The 22,210-nt window shown below is 38.4% G+C and overlaps 1 protein-coding gene across 1 annotated transcript in view; it reads left to right on the top strand.

Moving 5' to 3' along the window:
* LOC126262853 (speckle targeted PIP5K1A-regulated poly(A) polymerase-like) overlaps nucleotides 1–22,210 on the top strand; it is a 206,068-nt gene that overhangs the window by 32,695 nt on the left and 151,163 nt on the right. Inside the window, exons 2-3 of the mRNA XM_049959720.1 lie at nucleotides 8,763–8,948; nucleotides 16,471–16,588. Coding sequence (XP_049815677.1) covers nucleotides 8,819–8,948; nucleotides 16,471–16,588 — 248 coding nt within the window. The 5' untranslated portion in view covers nucleotides 8,763–8,818. The remainder of the gene's footprint in view (nucleotides 1–8,762; nucleotides 8,949–16,470; nucleotides 16,589–22,210) is intronic.

Raw genomic sequence — 22,210 nt, 5'->3', positions numbered from 1 at the left:
AATGACACCACCTTTAAAATGCACTCGGTTGTTGTACCAGTTGGCACACATTGAAGATGCGACCCTGTTGTGTCTGCACTTTGTTGATTGGAGATCTGGGGAAAGAGGAGGCCAAGGTGTGTTCCCCCTCCCGCCCAACCATTCCAGCGGTCATGAAATGTCTGTGTCAGATGTTCACACACATTGCGACAAAAGCGTGCTGATGCATGCATGAACCACATTTGTATTTGTTGCTGCAGTGGCAAGCATCCAGCAAGGAAGGCAATACGATCATGAGAAATCCTAAATAATGTGCCCCAGTAATGGCACGTATGACCCTATTAATCTATCATCAGATATTCTTGCCCTTAAGTTGAGAATCGGTGTTGATGCCCTCTTTCATGATGTGCCTGGGGATTTACATCTGTTCGTTCATGCTGGTTATCGAAATTCACAGCTCCATCTCTTATGAACCCCGGCTCATCGGTAAATAAAATGTTGGATGTGAACAGTGAATCTGTGGCACACTTCTGCAACAGCACTTGACAGAACCACCATCTGCCATGATGATCATGTGGCCTTAGGGCCTGAACGCGTTGTAGATTATATGGGTACAGCAGATATTCATGAAGTACCCCAGATAAGAGTGAGACATGCCTTTCGCTGCTGCTAATTGTCGCACACTGGTCACAGGGGTTTCTTCCACCAAATGTAGCACACACTCCTCTATATCAGGCATGCGGACTGTGCGGGGCCTTGTACTGCCAGTCCTCCGAGTTGCAAGTACTTGCGTCCCTCAGATGCTGGAAAAGCCTGCTGAACAGCTTATCAGAGGGCACTCTGCGTTTTGGGTATTTTTCAACATAGAGGGTACGGGTCTGCAGGCTATGTCCATTTGCTAAATCATAACAGAATATCATAGCCGCCATTTGACTTGTCAAGTAGTAGGCTTCCATTGCTAAGAAGTGGTGGACGAGAGAACCTGTAAATGAAGTACATACACCATTTGTATGTACAAGCAACACAATAACACTAAACACATAAGTGAATATGTGTTTGGAAGAAGTTAAAACAATGTGATACTTACCTAAGGTTGACAGTAGTGTACATTAAGGTGCACAAGCATGACAAAAATTAGCGTAGCCTACAACACAACTCGAACCACACAACTGACAACAAACCACGTAATGGTATGTAGAGAACTGTGAGTAAGACTTCACAGTAACATGCCAACGCATTTGACAGAGAGCCAATGCATCAACTGTGCTAATATCCGCAACCAAGTGTCGTGCAGCCCTTCCTATGAATATGTGTTTATCTTGGAAAGTACTCGTTTTTGTAACCACGTTTATTGGACTTATATTACTTGTACCAATGAGTACTATCACCTCCCAAAGTATTCAACACTTTTTTTTTTTTTGAACACCCTGTATGGAACAGCACCATAGGTTCTTTCAGATGCATTGAAAAACACATGCACTTCTCCAGAGTCACTTGAGTCTGTCATACCTACAAATCTGGGAATGTGGAGTGGTACGTGATAAAGCTTTGAGACTCAGAGTGCCAAGTACATACAAGAGCTGTGGGCAAAACTTCCTCCTATTTGAGACCGTTAACAACAATCCCAGTGGATGTGAACAGCACAAAGAGGGTCGTGAAACTGAGCAGCTGGTCAAAGAAAGTTTCTCTTGGTTACCAGTTTGCCAGTCAGGCCTTCCACTATCCTTTGATAGTCAGTGGATATGGAGTCATCTTCTGTATTCCAGTTGATTCCCAAGACTTGTGTTGTGCTTGGCTCCAAGACCTTTGGCATGGCATATAGCCTTCAGTTCTTTCGAATTAGGTGCCCATTTGAAAAGTGAAGACTACTTGAAGGAAGAGTACCATCAGTTCCTGGGAAACAGTTGCAGAATCCTTACTGCCACTCACACTAACTACAAAATCGTTCATGATTATAGAATTGTCAGTGAGTGCTGTCACTTGGGGATATTTGTCGCTGTTTAGTGGTGGTAGCTCCCTTATAGCAGCTAACAAAATGTGGGGCAAGTCCAGATGCTAAACATTGAAAGCAATGTGTTATCACATCATCTGTGGTGATGTAAGTGCCGTTCTCAGTTTGCTTAATGCAAAACCAAAAGAACATACTGAGAGCTGTTGCCATATTCATTCAAGGTCAACTGTAAGAAGTCTTGGCCCACATCACAGACTAGCTCAGAATTGTAACAAGGTTGAAAGTATGTCTGGCAGTAAATCTGGACCTGGTTTGAGGGCATCATTCAAAGATGGAGAGCCTGGATCATGTGTGGATGCATTGAACACACTGCAGTTCTTCACTGTGTGGTATGGCAGATAGAATACCCGTGCAACTGTGTAGTCCTCACGTGAAATTCTACCTGTTCCCTCTTAATGTAATTTCATGTGGCCTCGTGATAAATGAGCTTCATTTCTTCATTCCTTCACAACTTATTTTGTAAGGAGCAAAGATACGATTCAGCATTTGTGTGGCTGCCAGAGAGAAGTATATTCTCCTTTCGAGGCAGGCATACATCTCTTCAGCCATCACTAAGAATGTAACCAAAGATTCTGGGTGTAACCAAAGATTCTGGAAAAGAGAACCAATGAAGGTGATCCTATAAATGGTTGTTCCAATGTCACACTTGAAATTGTTGTTCCAATGTCACAATTTTCCAGTAATAACCTGCTCCAGTCAGGACTTCAGTAAGTTAGGTCATCAGTGTCTTCTCTCAGATTTGACAGCTGTGTATCCTCCATCAAGGCCATATCTCCTACATCATGTGGTACTGTCTGCTGATGTGAGAATGTATTGCTGCTTTCGAAAATTGTAACTGCTACTTGGTCGTTGATGGAATATTCCATCATATCAAAATGAATCTTTCTCCTTGAGAGAGTTGAAGTGCAAGATGATGTTATCTTCAGAGTTGTGGTATGTGTGGCATTGAGTTGGAGAGGTTGTGTCAGTGAATTATGTATAAAATTTGACTGACTTCTTGGGTCTAAGATGGCAAGTGTAATTTTACTCCTACTGACTGGTCATCTGATACTGACACGAACAGTTTGAAAGTATATGAAATTGGAAGTTATCATTTCAGTCTTGTTTACTATTGTGAAGTGGCTATTGCAGATTGAAATATGGTGCTCACCCATGAACTTCGCACAGAATGCCTTTCCCCATTTAAAGCCCTGATTTGTATTGTGGCCCCTTTTAAGCCATAAGAAGCAGTAGTTCATTTTCTTTAGGGAATATATTGTGTCCTCTAAGCTTGCAACCTTTTGGCAGTCTTTGCCATAGTGCTCCCTTTCTTTACAATACACACAAAAAGGGTCTTAATTGTGTTATTTCATTATCTTTTTGGCCTTCATTTTAACTTTCACATGACAAGCAGGTGCTGTGGGTACATAATGCTCTTGTGGAACACTCTTGATTTATTTTGTGTGGTGAGGGCTCCCTCCACTTCTTTATTGAGAAACTCCATGAGTTGTGTGAGATTCCCTTCTTGTATCTTTTCCCTTCTTGCATGGATAAGCCTGTTCCTGCAAATTTCCTCTGAGAATACAAGTAGTAGTTTGGGGCAAGCACTCTCGTGTAAGAATCCCATTGTTCTTGTATCACTAATTTCAGCTCACATACTGTCTCAAGTTGCATTCCATTGTGATAAACACACCTTGCAAGTGTTCCACAAAGGTTTTCCGTGGGTCTCAAGTCTGGGCTATGTGCAGTCCAGAGCAAGACACCAACATCTTTATCTTCAAACCACATTGTAGTTCTAGCAGAACCATACACAGATGCGTTATCTTGTTGAAACATTAGACTTTCATCCCCAAGGTCTTCATACATTCTAATCAGTTCTGTCTCTAGTATCTCAGTGTACATGTTAGAGTTCATTCCAGTGTTCAGCCAAATAGTGTGTGATTTACCTTTAATTCAGAAGGCTGCCAAAATCTAAGAATTCCACCATCAAAATTTCTCCTCATTCTTACCTGCTGTTGTGTTATTAGATCATGCCAATAATTTTGAAATCCATCAGTTATGGATACGATTCCGGGAGCAGTTCACAGCCTACATAGCTGAAAATATAGTGGTCTCACATATGAATAAGCACATATTTAGATGGGGAACCTAAGAATTTGGTCAATGGAATTGCAGCTATGGCTGACAAATATGTTCAGAAGAAGCAAATTTTGAACTCCATGTATGGGACTAGCTTCAAGCAGTGCAGAGGCTTCCTGTGCCACGTACATTGAGCGCCATAAGTGGATTCAAGCACTAGGAGCAGGTTCCATTGAAGTTTTCTGAAAAACATTTGTCATGGACTTCTGAATGGAATAAAGTGCTCTTCAGTGATGAGAAGAAGTTTGATTTAGATTGCAATATTATGTAAAAGTAACTCTTTCTGTGCCTTATTTAATTTTCTTCTTCAACCATATTTTTCATTCTGTCCACATCATGCACCCTGTATAATGAAATTACCAATCACTGTAGTTGAACAGTTCATCCTGTTGGCAGTTTGACAATGAGAGAGTCCCTATGCAACATCCACTGTCACTAATGATGTCTGTTTCCTGTCTGCAGTAAAGGCATTGATGCACACACTATCACTGCACAGAGCCACCTGCTGTTATATCGAGTTCCCCTCTCTACCACTTGAATAGTTGATGTCTTGTTATATACTGTTTTAATGATGTGAAATGCAATACCATGTGACTGCATTTGTCAGTATATTGGATTTCTTACTATTGTGTATACATTTTGCACAACTGTTCCAACTGAAGATGTTAATTTTCCTGCAAATAATCATGTCTTTATATTGTTTTCCACTACTGTATAGTCGTGCTGATGTTAATATTTAAATGTGGATAATATCACTGTGTACTTTTAATTCAGATACATAAGAAACAACTTCTTTGTTTGTAGGTAGGAAATCGCACACTCAGTGTTCAGGAACTTACGTAGTATGTTCCCTTGGTGATTTTGGAATGCTTCGTTTCACTCATCATTACTTTACTCGCAACTAGATGACTCCTCACTTGGATATCTATGACATGCATTAGCATATATTTCTTTTGTGTTTCCATTTGCTATTTTTTCCCTGTATGCAGCCTTTCATGACAGGATGTAACTACATTGACTATTCGTAGCTACATATGTTCTTAATTTCCACTCTTTGAGACTTTTATTTTTGTCAGGAACTCTCCCATTAAACGTAGAATATGTTTCGCAAATGTGACAGACTGTCAGGAGAATCCAGAAGTCATAGGAAAATTAATTTTACGTGGAAAACTTGGAGAAAGTCTCAAGGAATTCTTTAATATTTGCGGACTTCTGAAAGAATCAAAGGCGATTTCAACTGTTCATTGATGGAACCAGATGGATTGAGCTATTTTATACATATCATACTGTGAGACCCTGTTTCGAAGGAAAAGTGGTTGTGGGGTTGTTTTGTAAGAGAAAGTGGAATTGCACTGAGTTGATATAGTGTATGTTGCTTGGGTACAGTCTCTCCCATCATGCTCACTCACTTTAGATGCCTTAGGTGCATACCCCATGGGTTTCTCAGATTGCCAGGTCAATTTTCCAAGTTAAGGCGTGCACCAGACTTTGAGTTGTAGATTCAGTTTCCTCATTCACAAAAAAATTCATGGCTGATTTTTAATTATTTTTTAGAAGGACAGATAAATTTTCGTAGATTTTGTTTTATTGACAGAATATTCAGTTTTTTCTAGTACTTTGCCAGTTTTGTTGTAGTGCCATGCTTTTAACAAACAATAACCATAGTGCAATGAAAGTGCATTTTGATACATGGCTCATTGTTGTTATAAAAACAGATTAATATTACATTATAAGGTTAGAAATTCAGAACATGAAAATTGGTACATGTGGGAACAGCACGGAACTGTAACAGACGACACTAGCAGTGGACTTTCCAATGATGGCAGGGGAGGCAAGAACTTATGACTAATGTAAATGGTGACAAAACCTGCAAATAAACTATTGTTTGGATTTCTATATTTTTGTATCTACGTAATATAGTCATTAAATTTTCCATCTGTACGTAGAAAAATGTAATTTTTAGAAATTATTTACTATCTCTGTAACAGGATAAATTAAAAAAAAATCATAGTGCAAGTTTTCAAATACAGTCTCTGTTGATTGCCTCCTGCAATATATTTAAATGCATACCTGTACAGAGACCTCTCTATTATGAATATTACAACTTTGATATTTTTCCTATGGAGATTTATTGTAATAGATTGTTGTAAATTGAAATATTTGAGCAAGGAGCAGTGGAGGAGTTTGTTGATGGAACGGAGGAGGACAAACTTGAATCTTTAAGTACAAGAATGGAAAAGTAGTCAAAATAGGACAGTGTATCGCGCAAACTCACATTTTATTTAGTTGGTGTCTGTTGTGGACCATCCTTCAAGAATTTGAATCAGTGTCAGACTTCTATTTTGTCAGATGTAATGGAACAATTTATTAAGTCAAAATTTTGAAAAATGCTGCTTTGATAAGGTAGCTCCTGCCCATAAAAAAATAATTTACTCTCTAGATTTTATTCTTGTTAGAGGCTAAAGGTGTTTAAAAACCTGGAGACAGCAGAATTTCTTTTATTTCAATAATAGTGTAAGGCATTCATTGAGAGATCTATCTTCAAAATATTCTTTCAGACTCCATTGGCTGATCTTTTATCAAAAGCTCCAAGTAGACTTGATCCCAGCCTTATTGAAACTGATTCTGATTTGAACCTAAGCTGTTGGATAAAGAAAGGTCTTTGTGTAGTTGTGGCAAGACAGAAAAACAGAAAAATGTGAACATGAAATGTGATGAGGCATCTGGAATTATTTACATCACAAAATCATAAGATCTTGTAACATAATTAATGCACCAAGAGCAAACCTGTGCAATCAGACACCTGTAGGTAATCCCATCAACTTGATCTTATTATTTTGTGATGTTAATAACATCAGATACCTCACCACATTCAGTACTTCCTTGTTTCAGCACTTTTCTGTCTTGCCACAGCTACACGACAACCCCTGTAATGCTGTGAACTACTACTGAGAATTGTACCAGACTCACTAGGCATCTTGAAACTGGTATACTGGGAAAATAAAAATTTTACCATTATGAAAGACAGCTGGTTGCAGTCATTTATGAAAACCTTTATTTATCACAGTTGTAATGTTCCACATCCATAATGGATATCTCAATGCTCGTGAAAAAGAATGGACACTGTGGGTCCATTGCTGATACTGTAAGGCATGAGTTCTGTGAACTTATAGTACATCCATGAAAATTCCTTGTCTCAAGCACCGGATTAGAAATGCGTAGTGAGTCTTTTCTATGAATGTGGAGTGTTTATCTGAAAATATGAAAGAAGAATCAGTCATTGCACATTGCAAAGTGTGCTGTATTCTTGTACCTGTTTTGAGATTTCTTGGTGGAAATCATAATTGCAATTTTAAGAAAAAAATAAAAAATTTTCTGCAGTAACTGTGTATGGAGTTTTTCAGCTGACAGTTTTATTTAAAAAATCAGCAATTAAATCAGCTCATAAACACTCACCCTTTCAATTCTCTGATCTTGAGACAACTGGGATGACTGAAAGATCTGTGTATTCGTTCATAATAAGTCGCACATCTTACCTTAACATCTTAGAACACCAGGTCTGAATTGTTTTCTATGTTTTGTGTCATTTGTTTCTGAAGTTTTGCACGTTATTTTACAGGCATGAGAATATAATTTTTATTTGTAAGTGGCGATCAAACAGATCCATTTTAGAGTATTCTGAAGTGTGTATGGAACATAGGGTGACTCCAATCCAGGTATGTAAGCACTGACATGTAAGCAAGGGATTAATGTGATGTTCATGTCTTTTCCGATGTGCATGCAGTAAATGCAGAAACTTGGACTGTGGAGACGTCATTACAAAAGGCATCAGAACAGGACCAACGTGCCTTAATTATTTTCTCGGCTACTGAAGGACCAACATCAGTAGACATCCATTGGTGAATGAAGAATATGTATGGGTCAACATGTCTGTTGAAATCCACTAGCATGGAAAGGTATGATAAATTACATGCCGGTTGCAAGTCGACACAAGACGCAGGTCAGTCTGGAAGGCCAGCAGAGGTTACGTCAACTCAAGTAGGATACACTTGAGCACCTGCCCTATAATTCTAATCTCTCCTCATGCAATTATTATGCCTTCAGTTCCTTTAAATAGACCTTGAAGGGTTGGTGATTCCTGTTTGATGAGGGATGCGGCATGCATTTACGGACTTCTTCATGCTGCAGGACACATGTTTTACCAAACGGATATCTTCAACCTGGTGCGTCAGAAAGATGATCGCCTCAGTGCTCACAGTGATTTTGCGTGCTTGGAATACTGATTCTGGACTGTATGGTCTTCAAATGGAAACTTTTTGATCATCCATTATACATAAAGAATATTGCAGATAGTGGTGGTAATTGCTGTACCTGCTGAAACTATGCTGCCGTACTTAATAGTGCACAATGTTTACGTTAGGTAACATGTATGGTAGCTGTTGTAGAAAACTTTTTGTAACTGTGTACACTGATTTTAAATAAGTGATACTGTATATAGGCTTCTGCCACATCTGCCAAATGATACAATGAGAAATTCTCTTTCTGTATTATTTTTATATTAGGCTGTGGTCTACTGTTTTGTTTGCTTACAGAGAAACAGTTAACATAATACTACATTATTTGCTTACAATAACTGAACTATGTCAATCCTCAGGTCACTTCACTGGTGCTGCCCTGTGAACCTCAGTTGCAAATAAGGTGGAAGTTAAGATGGAGAAATGTGAATGCTGTAATATATTAGTGCCTGCAAAGGAGTTTACAAAGCATCTGCAAGACAAACGCCATCGGCTAAGGGAGAAGAGATTTAATGAAATGATACAGAATAGTGTTTTCATAAGCTGTGAGTACTGTTATCATTAAATTCTGCCTGTACAGATTTAAATATTTTATTGCTTGATGTGATACTTGAATGATGTTGATGAATGGTAGAATTGTTGGTGTATATTTTCAGAGGAATCACCATGCAGGATTAGCCGAGCGGTCTAAGGCGCTGCAGTCATGGACTGTGCAGCTAGTCCCGGCGGAGGTTCGAGTCCTCCCTCGGGCATGTGTGTGTGTGTGTGTGTGTGTGTGTGTGTGTGTGTGTGTGTGTGTGTCCTTAGGATAATTTAGGTTAAGTAGTGTGTAAGCTTAGGGACTGATGACCTTAGCAGTTAAGTCCCATAAGATTTCACACACATTTGAACATTTTCTGTAGTTTGCAGAACATACTGTGACAGTTACATAAATTCTAGGTCTCAATGAGGCACAGTGCATGGGCCAGAATCAAAACAGTTGCTCTGAAATAGAACATTTCTCATCTGTAAGCACCCATATTTTCCAATTATTACATTTGGTGTTGGCAAAGGCACCTACAGATTTAGTGGGTGGTGTAGGCTATATTATTACACTCATATTTACATACAAATTCCAGTTTGACCATTCACAATAGTGTTTTCTATATATGTGATGATAGAGTAATAAGTAGGACCTAATGCCTCCACATGCTGCACTCCTCAACAGGGGGCAGCCCTGGCACAACTCATTTCACCACGTTGTGTTGAATCTCTGCTACAATCTCATTTAGTTAGAAGTTATTGGAGTTATTAGTTGCATAGGTACAGTGGTTGAAATTGTCAGTGCAACTGATACTACATTCTGTTATGTGGTTCGTAATGCAGAAAGTGTTACTCCTATTAAACTTTATTGAAGAATAGAAGTAATTTAAGGTAAATGTTAGATTGATGATAGTACTGAGCAGCATAAGGTAAACAGATGTAAAATTAAACAATGGAAAATCCGGGACAGAATGTAACAATAATATGAAAAGGATAGTTGCTACTCACCATATAGAGGAGATGCTAAGTTGCAGATAGGCATAACAAAAAGACTGTCACAAAATAAGCTTTCAGCCAACGAGGCCTTTGTCAAAAATAGATGACTGACACGCGCACACACACACACACACACACACACACACACACACACACACACACACACACATAACTGCAATCTCTGGCAGTGAAGCCTGGCGTCTATTTCTATTTTTGACAAAGGCCTTGTTGGCCGAAAGCTTATTTTGTGACAGTCTTTATATTGTGCCTATCTGCGATTCAGCATCTGTGCTATATGGTTAGTAGCAACTATCCTTTTCATGATATCGTTACAGATGTAAAATTGGGAGATCTGAAACAGTCGAATTGTGTGACAAACAGTTGGATGATACTTGTCAGTAACTAAAGCATTTCACAAGAGAAGAGTTGACAAACTAACGGAAATGGAATTTCACAAGAGCATGTATCTCGAAGTATTATTTTCTGGAAAAAGTGAAGATTGTACTCCTTGAGTTCCGGATACTCATGCCTGAAGTAAAGACCACCAGTCTTGAAATATCCAAACAAATTTGTTGCATTATGAGACTGAAGGTAAGGTTTTCTCAACAATGACTTCAGTGATACTTTGTTTACCATTATGTACCTGAAACAGAATGTCAGTCCATTAAACACTAACTCAAGAATTTTAAGGGAAAAAGCTTTCTTTTGGAAAAGCATTTGTATCTTGGGATGCCAGTGGAGTTACCCTTATTGATTTTCTGAGATCAAATAAGCATTTCATCTCATGTCATGGTGAGTCTCTGTGAGCTTTTTAGAAATGCACCTCAACAGTATCCAAGGGGAGAAAATAAAGTTTTGATACAACAACGTAACATTAGGCCACAGACTTTCTGTGTCAACATGGAAGAACTTAGGAGACTAATACTCATGACAGTGCCACGTCTGCCGCAGTCCAGACTTAGTGTCCCATAATTTTAATCTGTTACCTAAAATGAAGGAGTGTCTTCATGGACGTCACAATGGTTTCTGTGTAGAAACCCAGATGGTGGTGAACACCTTAAAGCAAGTGCAGTTCTTCCATGTCTTCATGAAACTTGTCTATTTTTGATAATATTTTATCAGGTAATGTGGTGATGAATCCTGTATTCCTGTACTCTCCATGTAAGCATACTTATCAGTCAACCATTGGACATTAATAGTACTCAGTAATTAATCAGAGAATTTGAAATCCGTGCCCGTCCCACTCCCACAACGCAGCTTGCTTGTCACATTGATGCCATCTCCCTCTATACCAACATCCCCCACGTACATGGTCGATCTGCTGCTGAACATTTCCTCAGTCAACACCCACCTGATTTCAAACCTTTGACATCCTTTTTGCTCACCTTACAACTTTATACTTACCAACAATTACTTCACCTTTGAGGGTCAGACATACAAACAGATCAGGGGTACGGCCATGGGAACCAGGATGGCTCCTTCTTATGCCAATCTTCTCATGGCTTGGAGGGGGCTTTCCTGGGATCCATATGCCTTCATCCCCTGGTTTGGTTCAGATACATTGATGACATCTTTGCCATCTGAACTCATGGTGAGGCTGACCTGTTAAAATTCCTGGTATCTCTAAATAGCTTCGACCAATAAAATTTAACATGGTCCTATTCTGAATCCTATTCCACTTTCCTTGACATTGATCTCATCCTCACCGAAGGCCAGCTACACACTTCTGTCCACACCAAACCCACAAACAAACAACAGTACTTACATTTTAACAGTTGCCATCCTTTCCATGTCAAACCTTGCCTCCCATACAGTCTTAGCATTTGAGGCAAATTTATTTGTTCAGATGCAGACTCTACAGCAACACACCACCACTGTCACTTTAGCCTTCACCGGATCTAATTATCCCAACAGCCTAGCTCAAAAGCAGATTTCCTGGGCCATCACATCCAATCCTGGTACTGCCGATCCCTCCAAAAAACAACCTCAGAGCACACCACTTGTCACCCAGACTTATACTTGTCTTGAATGTATCAATCAGCTACTTTGACGAGGGCATGACTGCCTAAAACCACACCCTGAAATGAGATCCATTTTGTCTGAGATTTTGCCCACCACACCTAGAATAGCTTTTCGTCACCCTCCCACTCTCCACAATATCCTTGTCAGATTGTAGGTTCCTTCTGCACCCATCTCTCTACCCTATGGCTCCTACCCGTGTGACCACACCACTGCAAGACTTGCCCTATGCTTCCTCCTACCACCACCTGTTTCAGCCCTGTAACTTGCAAAACATACTGCCAAGAGGGAGAGCCACCTGTGAAACGACACGTCATATACCAGCTGTTATGTAAATGTTGTTTGGCCTTTTACTTCGGCATGACTACCATCCAGTTATCAGTCATATGAATGGACTTTGGCAGAGGGTGTATACAGGCAACACACAATATCCGGTTGCAGAGCATGCTGTACAACATAACAGTCATGACCTCGGTGCCTGTTTCACCACATGTGCCATCTGGATTCTTCCCCAGACACCAGTTTCCCAGAACTTTGCTGGTGGAATATAGCACTACAACATGTCCTTGGTTCTTGCCACCCACCTGGCCTTAATTTATGTTAATTTCTTCCATCTCAGCATGCATTCTCAGCAACTACTCCTTTCTTCACTCCTGTTTAGTTTTGTACATTGTTCATATTCTGACTTGTCTATTTTTCACCGTCCTCCCTCCTACCTCTGTTACATACAGTGCACTTAGCTTTTCATTCTTATTAACTCATGCATGATGTTTTAGTAGTAATATCTGTATTGCTAGTTACCCGGTCTTTCACCTTTAAGTTCTCAGGTTTTCAGTCTTGTCTGATGCAGTCTCCAACAATCAGTCTTTCCTTCTCATCCAGTCCAGTAAGTCTCCACTGACCTGGGGTTCTGGGTGACTTTTCTGAACTGTACACATTTCCATAAAACTGTCCAGTCCTTTCCCTTCACTCCTCTTCCTTCCCCTTCAACTCTTCTGCCAAAAGAAGGAGCCACTGTCTCAGAAAGCTTGTAAATGTTAAATCTTCTTGTGTGTGTGTTTCCCTGCTGCTGCTTGGTGAGTAGATTTTTTTTTTGTATCCATTTACATTATATTATCAGTAATTAATTTACCACATGATAAATGCACTTGACAGCCGGCCGCGGTGGTCTAGCGGTTCTAAGCACTCAGTCCGGAGCCGCGCGACTGCTACAGTCGCAGGTTCGAATCCTGCCTCGGGCATGGATGTGTGTGATGTCCTTAGGTTAGTTAGGTTTAAGTAGTTCTAAGTTCTAGGGGACTGATGACCATAGATGTTGAGTCCCATAGTGCTCAGAGCCATTTGAAATGCACTTGACAAAATGATAAAGTTACAAAGAGATAGAATGCCTGCCCAATATATACCTTCAGCAGTAATGGAATTTTGCCAGCTAAAGGTAGATATGGGCCAACCATTCTGTCACTTTGCAGTTTTGCAGTATCTATTAACTATGTTGATAATAGTATGTATAATATGAGAAGGACAAAGAAATTGTGGAATATTGACACTAAGGATTTGGAATGTCATTAAAAAGCATGTTCTAAAGAAGCCTGTATTTTATTTAGCTAAAATATTCTATTCAGTCCTCTGTACTGTCCATGTTGGCATTCCTCATCATTCAGCCATAGGATATTATCCAGTTACACGTAAATTAGAGAGAAATCTGTTTAGTAAAAATTTTTGCTGATTTATTATCCTTAAGAATAAATGCCATATAGTCTTTAATCCACTTACTAAAGATATCTCTGGCAGTTAAAGTAGTCTTGGTGCAGCTGCTTTACATATGTACCACAGCTAATCACACATCATGATTCTGTTCACATTTCTTTGGTAATATCTCAGTATTGCTCCACTTTTAGGCAAGTATGGTTTTAATCTGTGTTGTGGCATCTTTTGTCTGAAAGGCTTGTGTGTGTGTGTGTGTGTGTGTGTGTGTGTGTGTGCGCGCGCGCGCGTTCTATGGATTCTGTTAGTGAGTTTCTTGGCATTTATTTTCTAATTAGACACTGGTGGTGCAGGGAAGAAATACACAGTTTGGGAAAGGAGCTACACTGGAAAAATCATCTAAACAGACTAACATTTCCTCAGAAAGTGTGAAAGGAACATAAATCTTTTGATGTCAACCAATAAAAAAATTGACAGATTAAAAAAAAAATTAATAAATCAGTTGTGAATAATACGATAAATGGGAAAGAGACTTTAACTTCCAGCAGCTGGAAGTTCTGTTCTTGTCAATGAAGAGACAGTACTGTATGTTAGAGTTTATGAAAATCTTGTCAAGCAACCTATACAGTATATACATATTATGGTAGGGAAGAGTACCAGGCCCTGAGAAAACTTATTGTTTCATGGTCGGGAAGTGATTTCTTTGCAGACAGTGCTACAAACCTATCATTGGTTTTAGAAATATTTTATTCTGATGAGAAAGGCATTAGCGGACCATGATGACATCATTGCTTTGTGACGTAATTTCCTCTGTGAGGTGCTAGCAGTGATTCCAGAAGAAGTAATATGACTTCATTAAACATTTGTGTTATTGCTTCATACATAGCCCCATCATGTGAAAAGCTGACATAGAAATTTATAAACAGGTGCATTTGGTACTTGGTGGCCGATAGTGATAGCTTAACTGTGTCTACTGTCACTGTTGTTACAGAAGTTTGTGACCAAGCTAATCATTGGGAAATGAAGCTTAATGATCTGGTAGTTGGCTGTTATAGGTTGCTACTTGAATTGCAAACAATGTAAATTTATTAAATAACAAACTTCAATAAAAACAATTTGAAAAGAATAGATTGTTGCTCACCACATTGAGGAGGCATTTGTTTACAGACAGACACAATTAAAATACATGTGCACCCCCCCCCTCCCCATTTCACAGAAAAAATGATACTCACAGCAGATGTCATAGATCTGTCAACATGTCAGAGTAAATAGGAAAAGAAATATGTAGCGTTTCGCATAAGGTGGAGTTCAAAAACTCTGAATTTAATTTGCAAATGTGAAAGAAATGTCAACAGGAGCTTCCAACACAAGAAAGATAATAAATAAATGTCATAGTAAACATGGGATGCTTACAAGGTGAATTTTTGGGGATAAACAAAAACTGAACAAAGTTTAAAAAAATGTAAGGACAGCTCAGTGAGAATGATTCAATGAATTCAAAATTAAGGTCTTACATACTTTGTTGGTTAGGACACGACTTTGTCAGTGTATCTTTCCAGACACTTATCTGTGTCACCAAAAGCCGAACAACAGGTGTGTAATAAACTGCTAATTGACTGCTGCTGAATGAGCAGATCAGTTTTGGGTAAATTTTTTGCAGTATAAGGACAGTTTGGGTTTGTAAATCATTCTGTCACTAATATGTTAAATAGCTCATTTGCAATTCAAGCAGTCTTTCAATTTTTTACCAGGCTTTATATATCTTGCATGATGACCATGGTGCAAAAATTAAGGACATTTACGCTTATACAGACGGGTACCTACAATCATTCTTACAACATATTATTATACAAAAATGTGATGGGAAGGTGGGGAAAATGATTCTACAGCATTGAATGCCTTTTACCTCAAACCTCACAGATGCTTGAAGGTTACAAATGTGCACATGGATAAAGATTGTTTATGGTGTGTGTGCGTGTGCATGTGTGTGTGTGTGTGTGTGTGTGAGAGAGAGAGAGAGAGAGAGAGAGAGAGGGGGGGGGGGGGAGGTAGAAAATAATATATCTACACACCCCTACCTGTAGAGTTTCCCTGTTAAATGGGGGGAGTTCCAAATTACAGTTATAGGGCTTGATTATCATGGTCTCTCCTGTCTTATTGTACAGCATGTCTATCAAATGCTGCTGAAAGTTCACAGTGTGGCCTACTTGCTTGAGCAAGCCAGTTAGCCATTAGAATCTGTTATATCAAATTTTTGTATTTCACCTCAAAGTAATATCTGGTAGTATGTGTCTTGATCCATTTCATTAAACTTTCCATTGCAAAATATTTCTGATCACATTGTGTACCCATTAAACTGAACAATCCTCGTATGAATGTCTTGTGCTTACTACTTTAAATTTAAAATAAAGTCAGTACTGCACTGTGTGAGGTGAGACTATGTTAGGCATTCCACTGTACCAGTAAATTTCCATTTATTCTGTTTTTGATAATTCTATTCTGAAAAGGCATTTTTGTTGGGCAGTTCACATGAACTAGGTGGATGGACAAGAGTAGTGTAAAGAACATCAAACAAAATAAATCTTTATGTGTTATATTTCTTTACTCTGTTCTGCATGACAAAGAAACTTCTGGTAATTGCCATTATTGGCCAGTATATATGGGCTGGATTACGTTATTTTAAGAGTAACATGAGGATTACACAGGTAGTGTTAACTTTAAAATGAGATAAATTTCATTTTTAGAGTGTTTAATTAAACTGCTGTAACAAGTTTTGCAACATTGCTACCGAAAAATCTAATAAGATTTTTATTCTTTTATGAACAGGTCTCCCTAGAGGTGTAGACCAAGGAATGTTGATTGAGGCACTGAGTAGGTTTGGAAAGGTGCGAACTTGTTCTATTTTCCAGAGATCAAATAATGCAGTTGCTGAGTTTGAGCAAAGGTTGGTGAACCATTAGTATACTTTTACTTTATTTATATAGAGCATGTTGTGACGTATGTCATCACAATCTGTGAAACATCCTTTTTTGTGCTGAATTTGGGACTGGTTTGTACTTCATATTATTGACAAATGTAATGAAAGTGAGATGCTGGTATATATTGTTGTGATGACAATAAACACAAAATCCTTACTGCTGTATGTAAGTGTACATATAATTTCAAAAAGTTTCTGAGCTGTAAGATGAAACAGCAACCGGCGATAACAGTGTTGACCCTTTTTGCTAGTGAATGCAATATACAAGTTTTTTGTATTTCATTTTTAAAAATTTTTACAAATGTTTCTGACTTTCGACTAAATTATATTATTAAAAAATTGTACGAGATCACTACTGTGTTTCGCTAAGGCAGTTTGCATAACTTGTATACAAGGCTTTTGTGCTGAGTTAATGGATTTATTCACCATATATCTCAATAATACTTAGTGTGATCACACAGCATCCACCTTCTAAACCAGGGTTAGACAAACACTCCTATTTGCGAGTCAGTTTCCACGCTCCTGTCTGTGAGGTGAACTGAACAGTGGAAATACAACTTAGGCAGCTGGGACAGTCATTTTTATCCTAACAAAAACAAAATTCCCTCAAGCATTTGATTTGCAGGAAGGCAAGTAGTTTTTTAAAGGGGATTGGGGGGGGGGGGGGGGGGGGCATGTACCACCTCCAAAACTGTACACATATGACAGTAACCTATCAAAATACTGTGCCAAGCAAATACAGAACAATTTGAAACAAAGCTGAGAGCAAATGGTTATGCAAATAATGGTGCTGATGTCAAGTTTAATGTGAAAAAGTGGAGCTGTTTGAATTCACTCATGAACTCATAAAAATCTTATTGCATTTCGTTTGTGACATTTGAGTGAATTCTGGCTAAGTGATTATTGTCTAACTTCTTTGAGTTCATAACGGGGTTGGTACAGCAGCCAGTATGTGTGACATGAAGAAAGAAGCAGCCTTGTTTCCCCATATTTTTGTCAAATGCAAACACAGATCAAACGTGCTGTAGTGTATGGTTAAAATTTTTTTTGTGCACATTGCCATCATTCTTTTGGCAAAGTTAATTAAGTTTGGAAACATTTCCTTTGCTGTTCGAAGATTCAGTGACAATTTTGAAATCAAAAGAATCCGTCAACACACTACTGCATTGTAGATCAAAAAATTGTAGTTGCAAACTGTCCAGCTCACACTTCATGTTTATATGAAATGGATGTGACAATCTTTTGAACTTTCTTTCCAATTTTGTGTATATCTGAAATGTTGCATAAACTTGCCTTTCAGATCGATTAACTTTTTGCTTTACTTTACTCCTCCATAGGGCACCAACTGCCTTACAGTATAAAGCAGGAAAATGCTTAAATTTTCATCCTTCATTTGTTGTGGAAGAAATAATAAACCCTTTCAGATAATTCAAAGTGAAATATAATGCATAGATAAGAATATTTTTGCATAGTAAAAGTTCAGTTTATTCTAAAAGTCCATCATGTTGACAAGGAAAGCAAATTGGAGATCACAGTATTTTGGGATAGTATTTATCTTTTCTTTCATTCCCAGAAATTGTACTACTTCCGTTTCCACACTTGCTTAACAGCTTTTCCCAAGCTGATTCACTAAACATTTATGTGCAATAGGACATTGTTTGTTTGCCTTGAATGTCCTCCAAAACTGAAGTAACCTACCATACTTCCTGGAGTATAATTCACTGAATAAATATGACTTCGGGAACCAGACGTGTTTCATGAATAGTTAGCAGAATTCTGTTTAGAAGGCCAACATTCTTGCCAGTTAAATGTTCAGATCCGTCAATAGTAATGTTTTCAATTCTGTCCGCGGAAGACTGCACATTTTGATGTAGCCTTTACTTTCACAAGCAAATCTTCTGCTATTGTGGCATGTTTCACTGACTTCACTGAAAATGGGTCATGGTCTACCAAAGTTGTCATTAATATCACATATAAACTTTTTCCAAGGCATCGTTTACACCATTGAGTGTAGAAATTATTTATTTTCGCAGTTGCATTGAAAATCCTCCAACATGTACGCATGTCACTGTCGTGTCTGAGCCATATCACAATTTTAGCATCCATAACACAAATCCCAGTAAACCACTGTTCTTGTTCACCATTTACATACAAGTGCCGATTTTTATCACTGGATTGATTTTGGTGTTTCATAAAAATATTTTATTGCTTCAACATTGTAAGGAAAATATAGATTGCTACTTACCATGAATGGGACACACCTGGTTGCAGAAAGGCACAATTAAATAAAAGACACTTATGTGTTAGCTCTTGGCCACAGCCGCACGCACACACATACATACATACATACATACATACATTCATTCATTCACACAAGCAAGCATACCTCTGCATATATGACATCTCTGACAGCTCGGTCTAGAATGCATTCTGGTTCGAGCCACCCGAGATGACGGTCATGTGTGCTTGATGTATGCTTCCTTGTGTAAATGAATGTGTGCGCTTCTCTTCCTTTTTCAGACAAAGGCTTTGGCTGAAAGCTAATGTGTGTCTTTTAATCATGCCTGTCTGCAACTTAACGTTTTATCTCTATGGTAGGTAGCAATCTGTCTTTACTTTACATTCTTGATATTCCAGCCCGGAGTTTCCAGTGTTTTATTGTGTTGCTTCTTCAATTGAACCACCATCTGGCATGAAATAAAAAATAGCAAAACGAAAACTGAAATGAAATATCCCATTCTGTCTTCAGATGTTCCTTCACAAGGGAAAATCAAGGAATTTTGCCATCATTCAATATCTCTGTTGCTACGAAGATGAGTGATGCAGGAAAAGATTACAATAATATAGTAGGCGTAAAAATATCTCTGATAGTTGCAGTGGATTGGGCCTGGCAACTTCATGTGCCTACCTCAACCAATCAAGTATAACGATTTTGGAAATGTTTCTGTAGCAATGGGAGTCAAACTTATTTACAGAACTACCATGTTGTATCACTCACATATGTTTATACCAGCATCACAGAACGTATTCTGTGTTCAAACATAAAGCCTATTAGAAAATAATCTTCATGCAGATGGATCAAAAATTTTCTGGCCACCAGGATGCAGACACTGAATATGTATATACAATGAAAGCCCACTTTTACACTTTTCAAGGGACTTCAAAACAATGGTGTAAAATGTGGGAAATAACGTTTTAAACTGTAAAAGTTATGTATAGGATACCCTCTTGCACTTTATGTATGATATGTGTACATAACAAACATCAAAGGACTTCTCAGGGACTTGTTTATTATCTAATGAAGGTTTATTATCCAATAAAAACTGCTGATGTAACTGGAACTGATAACTGTCTGGGAAGTAGGAATGTTTGACTCAATTTCATATGTCATAATCAATGTTTTTGAAAGCCTGCAGCTGTCATACATTATTTAAACAATGACATACTGCACTACTTACGTATTTTATCCTGCTTAGCATGATACGTTTCGAAAATTTTTCTCATTGTCAAGTGAAAATATGTAAATAAGTATTTTGTGTGGTGATGGTGTTTGAATATGTGCTATTCTGCACCTCTTGCACTGTAGTCATCTGTTTTAGGTTATATGGTACTGTGGCTCATCAGTTATGTAGAAAACCACACACACACACACACACACACATTGTTTGTTTGTTTGTATAACATTACAAAAAACATATGTAAATACTGCACTTGACAACCAGAATAAATTCTTGAAACATGTTTTGCTCATCATGAATAAAATACATAACCAGTGCTGTATTTAAATTAAAAACATTTGAGCAACACAGAGTGAATGATGGTTTTAACTAGTGCTCCAAGTGGCCATACGCCGGAACATGCTAATTATTGTTCAGTGAATGTGTTACAATGATCACAACAATCATGAAATTGTGTTTGTACAGTAGAGACAGTTTGGAGATGGTTGTGATTGGTCTTGATATCTTCATTCGAACGAACCTATTTACTCCCATTAGCCACCACATGGAGTAGAGCTTGGCAGTGGCAAGAGATGTGGCACGAGTTGTTCCAACTTTTATATGGTTCAAATCTGCTGAGTAGAGTGCCCTGGTGTCAAGAAACTTAACCACATAATATTTGTAAACAATACTGGATGGCCAACATCATGTTTTCTCCACAAATATTTTTTTGTAATGCGTGAATCATGGGAAAATTATAAATGTGTTGACGCAAAATCAGGCGCAAACTAACATTGTTTACATAGGAAATTTGATGGGACTGATAAAAAATGTCGTAAATGGCGGGAAAACGTCAATTTTGGGAACGTAAAAGTAGGGTTATACTGTAGTATCTGGTGAGACTAATAGGACTCCATTGTTCTTGTTACATATTAAATGACTGAATGGGTAGTATTATTGACAATTTCAGGCTTTTTGCATGATTCAGTTATATTTGACGGAGTTCTGCTTGTTTAAAATTGCAGTAATATTGAGACAAATCTCAACAAAATATGAGCCTTGTGCCAACACTGACAACTAGTTTGTAAAGCAGAGAAATGCAGAGTTGCACTACAGGGTCAATGAGTTGCACCTAGAGTCTAGTCATGTCATATAAATATTTTGAGAGAACAATGTGTAAAGATATGAAGTGGTACGACCACATAGGTTCAGTTATAGGTCAAACTGAAACAAATGGCAGGTTACTTCTCAGTGGTAAGATTCTGAGAAACTGCAATGTGTGTAATAAATGGGAATGCATACAAAACATTATAGCCGATTTTTCAATACTGCTCAAGTGCATGGAACCTATATCAGGTCAAGCTAAAGGGATATCGTGGATGTACAAGTAGTGTTGTTTGCAGGGTCACAGGCTTGTTTGAGAAGAGAGAGAGAGAAGCAGAAATTTTGCAGATATTAATTGGCAGACATCTCGTGAGCTGTTTTATTTATCTTGTAAACTTGCAGTGAGCTAGTGCAGTTCACTACTGTTCACCTCAGACTTAGAAATGACTGAAAGAATACGTGACTCGTCTTTAGAAGGAGTTCTGAATGAAATTTTAGATGAAGATTCTGACTCAGGGAGTGAAAGTGAATATGAGGATGGTGTTATGGAGTATGTTTCAGATCGGGAAAGTGATGTGGATGTTAAAGAAGGTGAAGATAGCGCAGCTTCAGTCAGTGACCATCAGGATGTTATTGCAGGATGTTATTGTGGCCAAGTCTGGAAGAAGGTACGTAACCACACAGCCTAGAATTCCTCGGAGGTCTGTTGCTAATATAGTAAGAGGGCAGGCAGGAGTATCTCCAGCTGGTGTTTGCCATTCACCTGGAGAAACCTTGAAGTTACTTCTTACGCCTGACATCATGGATGTTATAGTAAAACATTCAAATGAAGAGGCAGTTAGGCGAAATGTTACTTTGACTAATGAGAAAGAATTGTATGCCTTTATAGGAATCCTGATACTTATGGGGGCAAATAAGGACAATTCTGTCAGTGTACACGATCTTTGGTCAGACCCAATGGGTCGGCCAGTTTACAAAGGTATTATGGCAAGAGAATGTTTCAAGGAACTTATTGCAATCAGAAGGTTTGATGACAAAAGTACCCACC

Source organism: Schistocerca nitens, chromosome 6 (genome assembly GCF_023898315.1).
Source record: "Schistocerca nitens isolate TAMUIC-IGC-003100 chromosome 6, iqSchNite1.1, whole genome shotgun sequence".
In the NCBI taxonomy this organism is placed as follows: domain Eukaryota; kingdom Metazoa; phylum Arthropoda; class Insecta; order Orthoptera; family Acrididae; genus Schistocerca; species Schistocerca nitens.
This window is presented reverse-complemented; position numbering and strand designations above follow the sequence as displayed.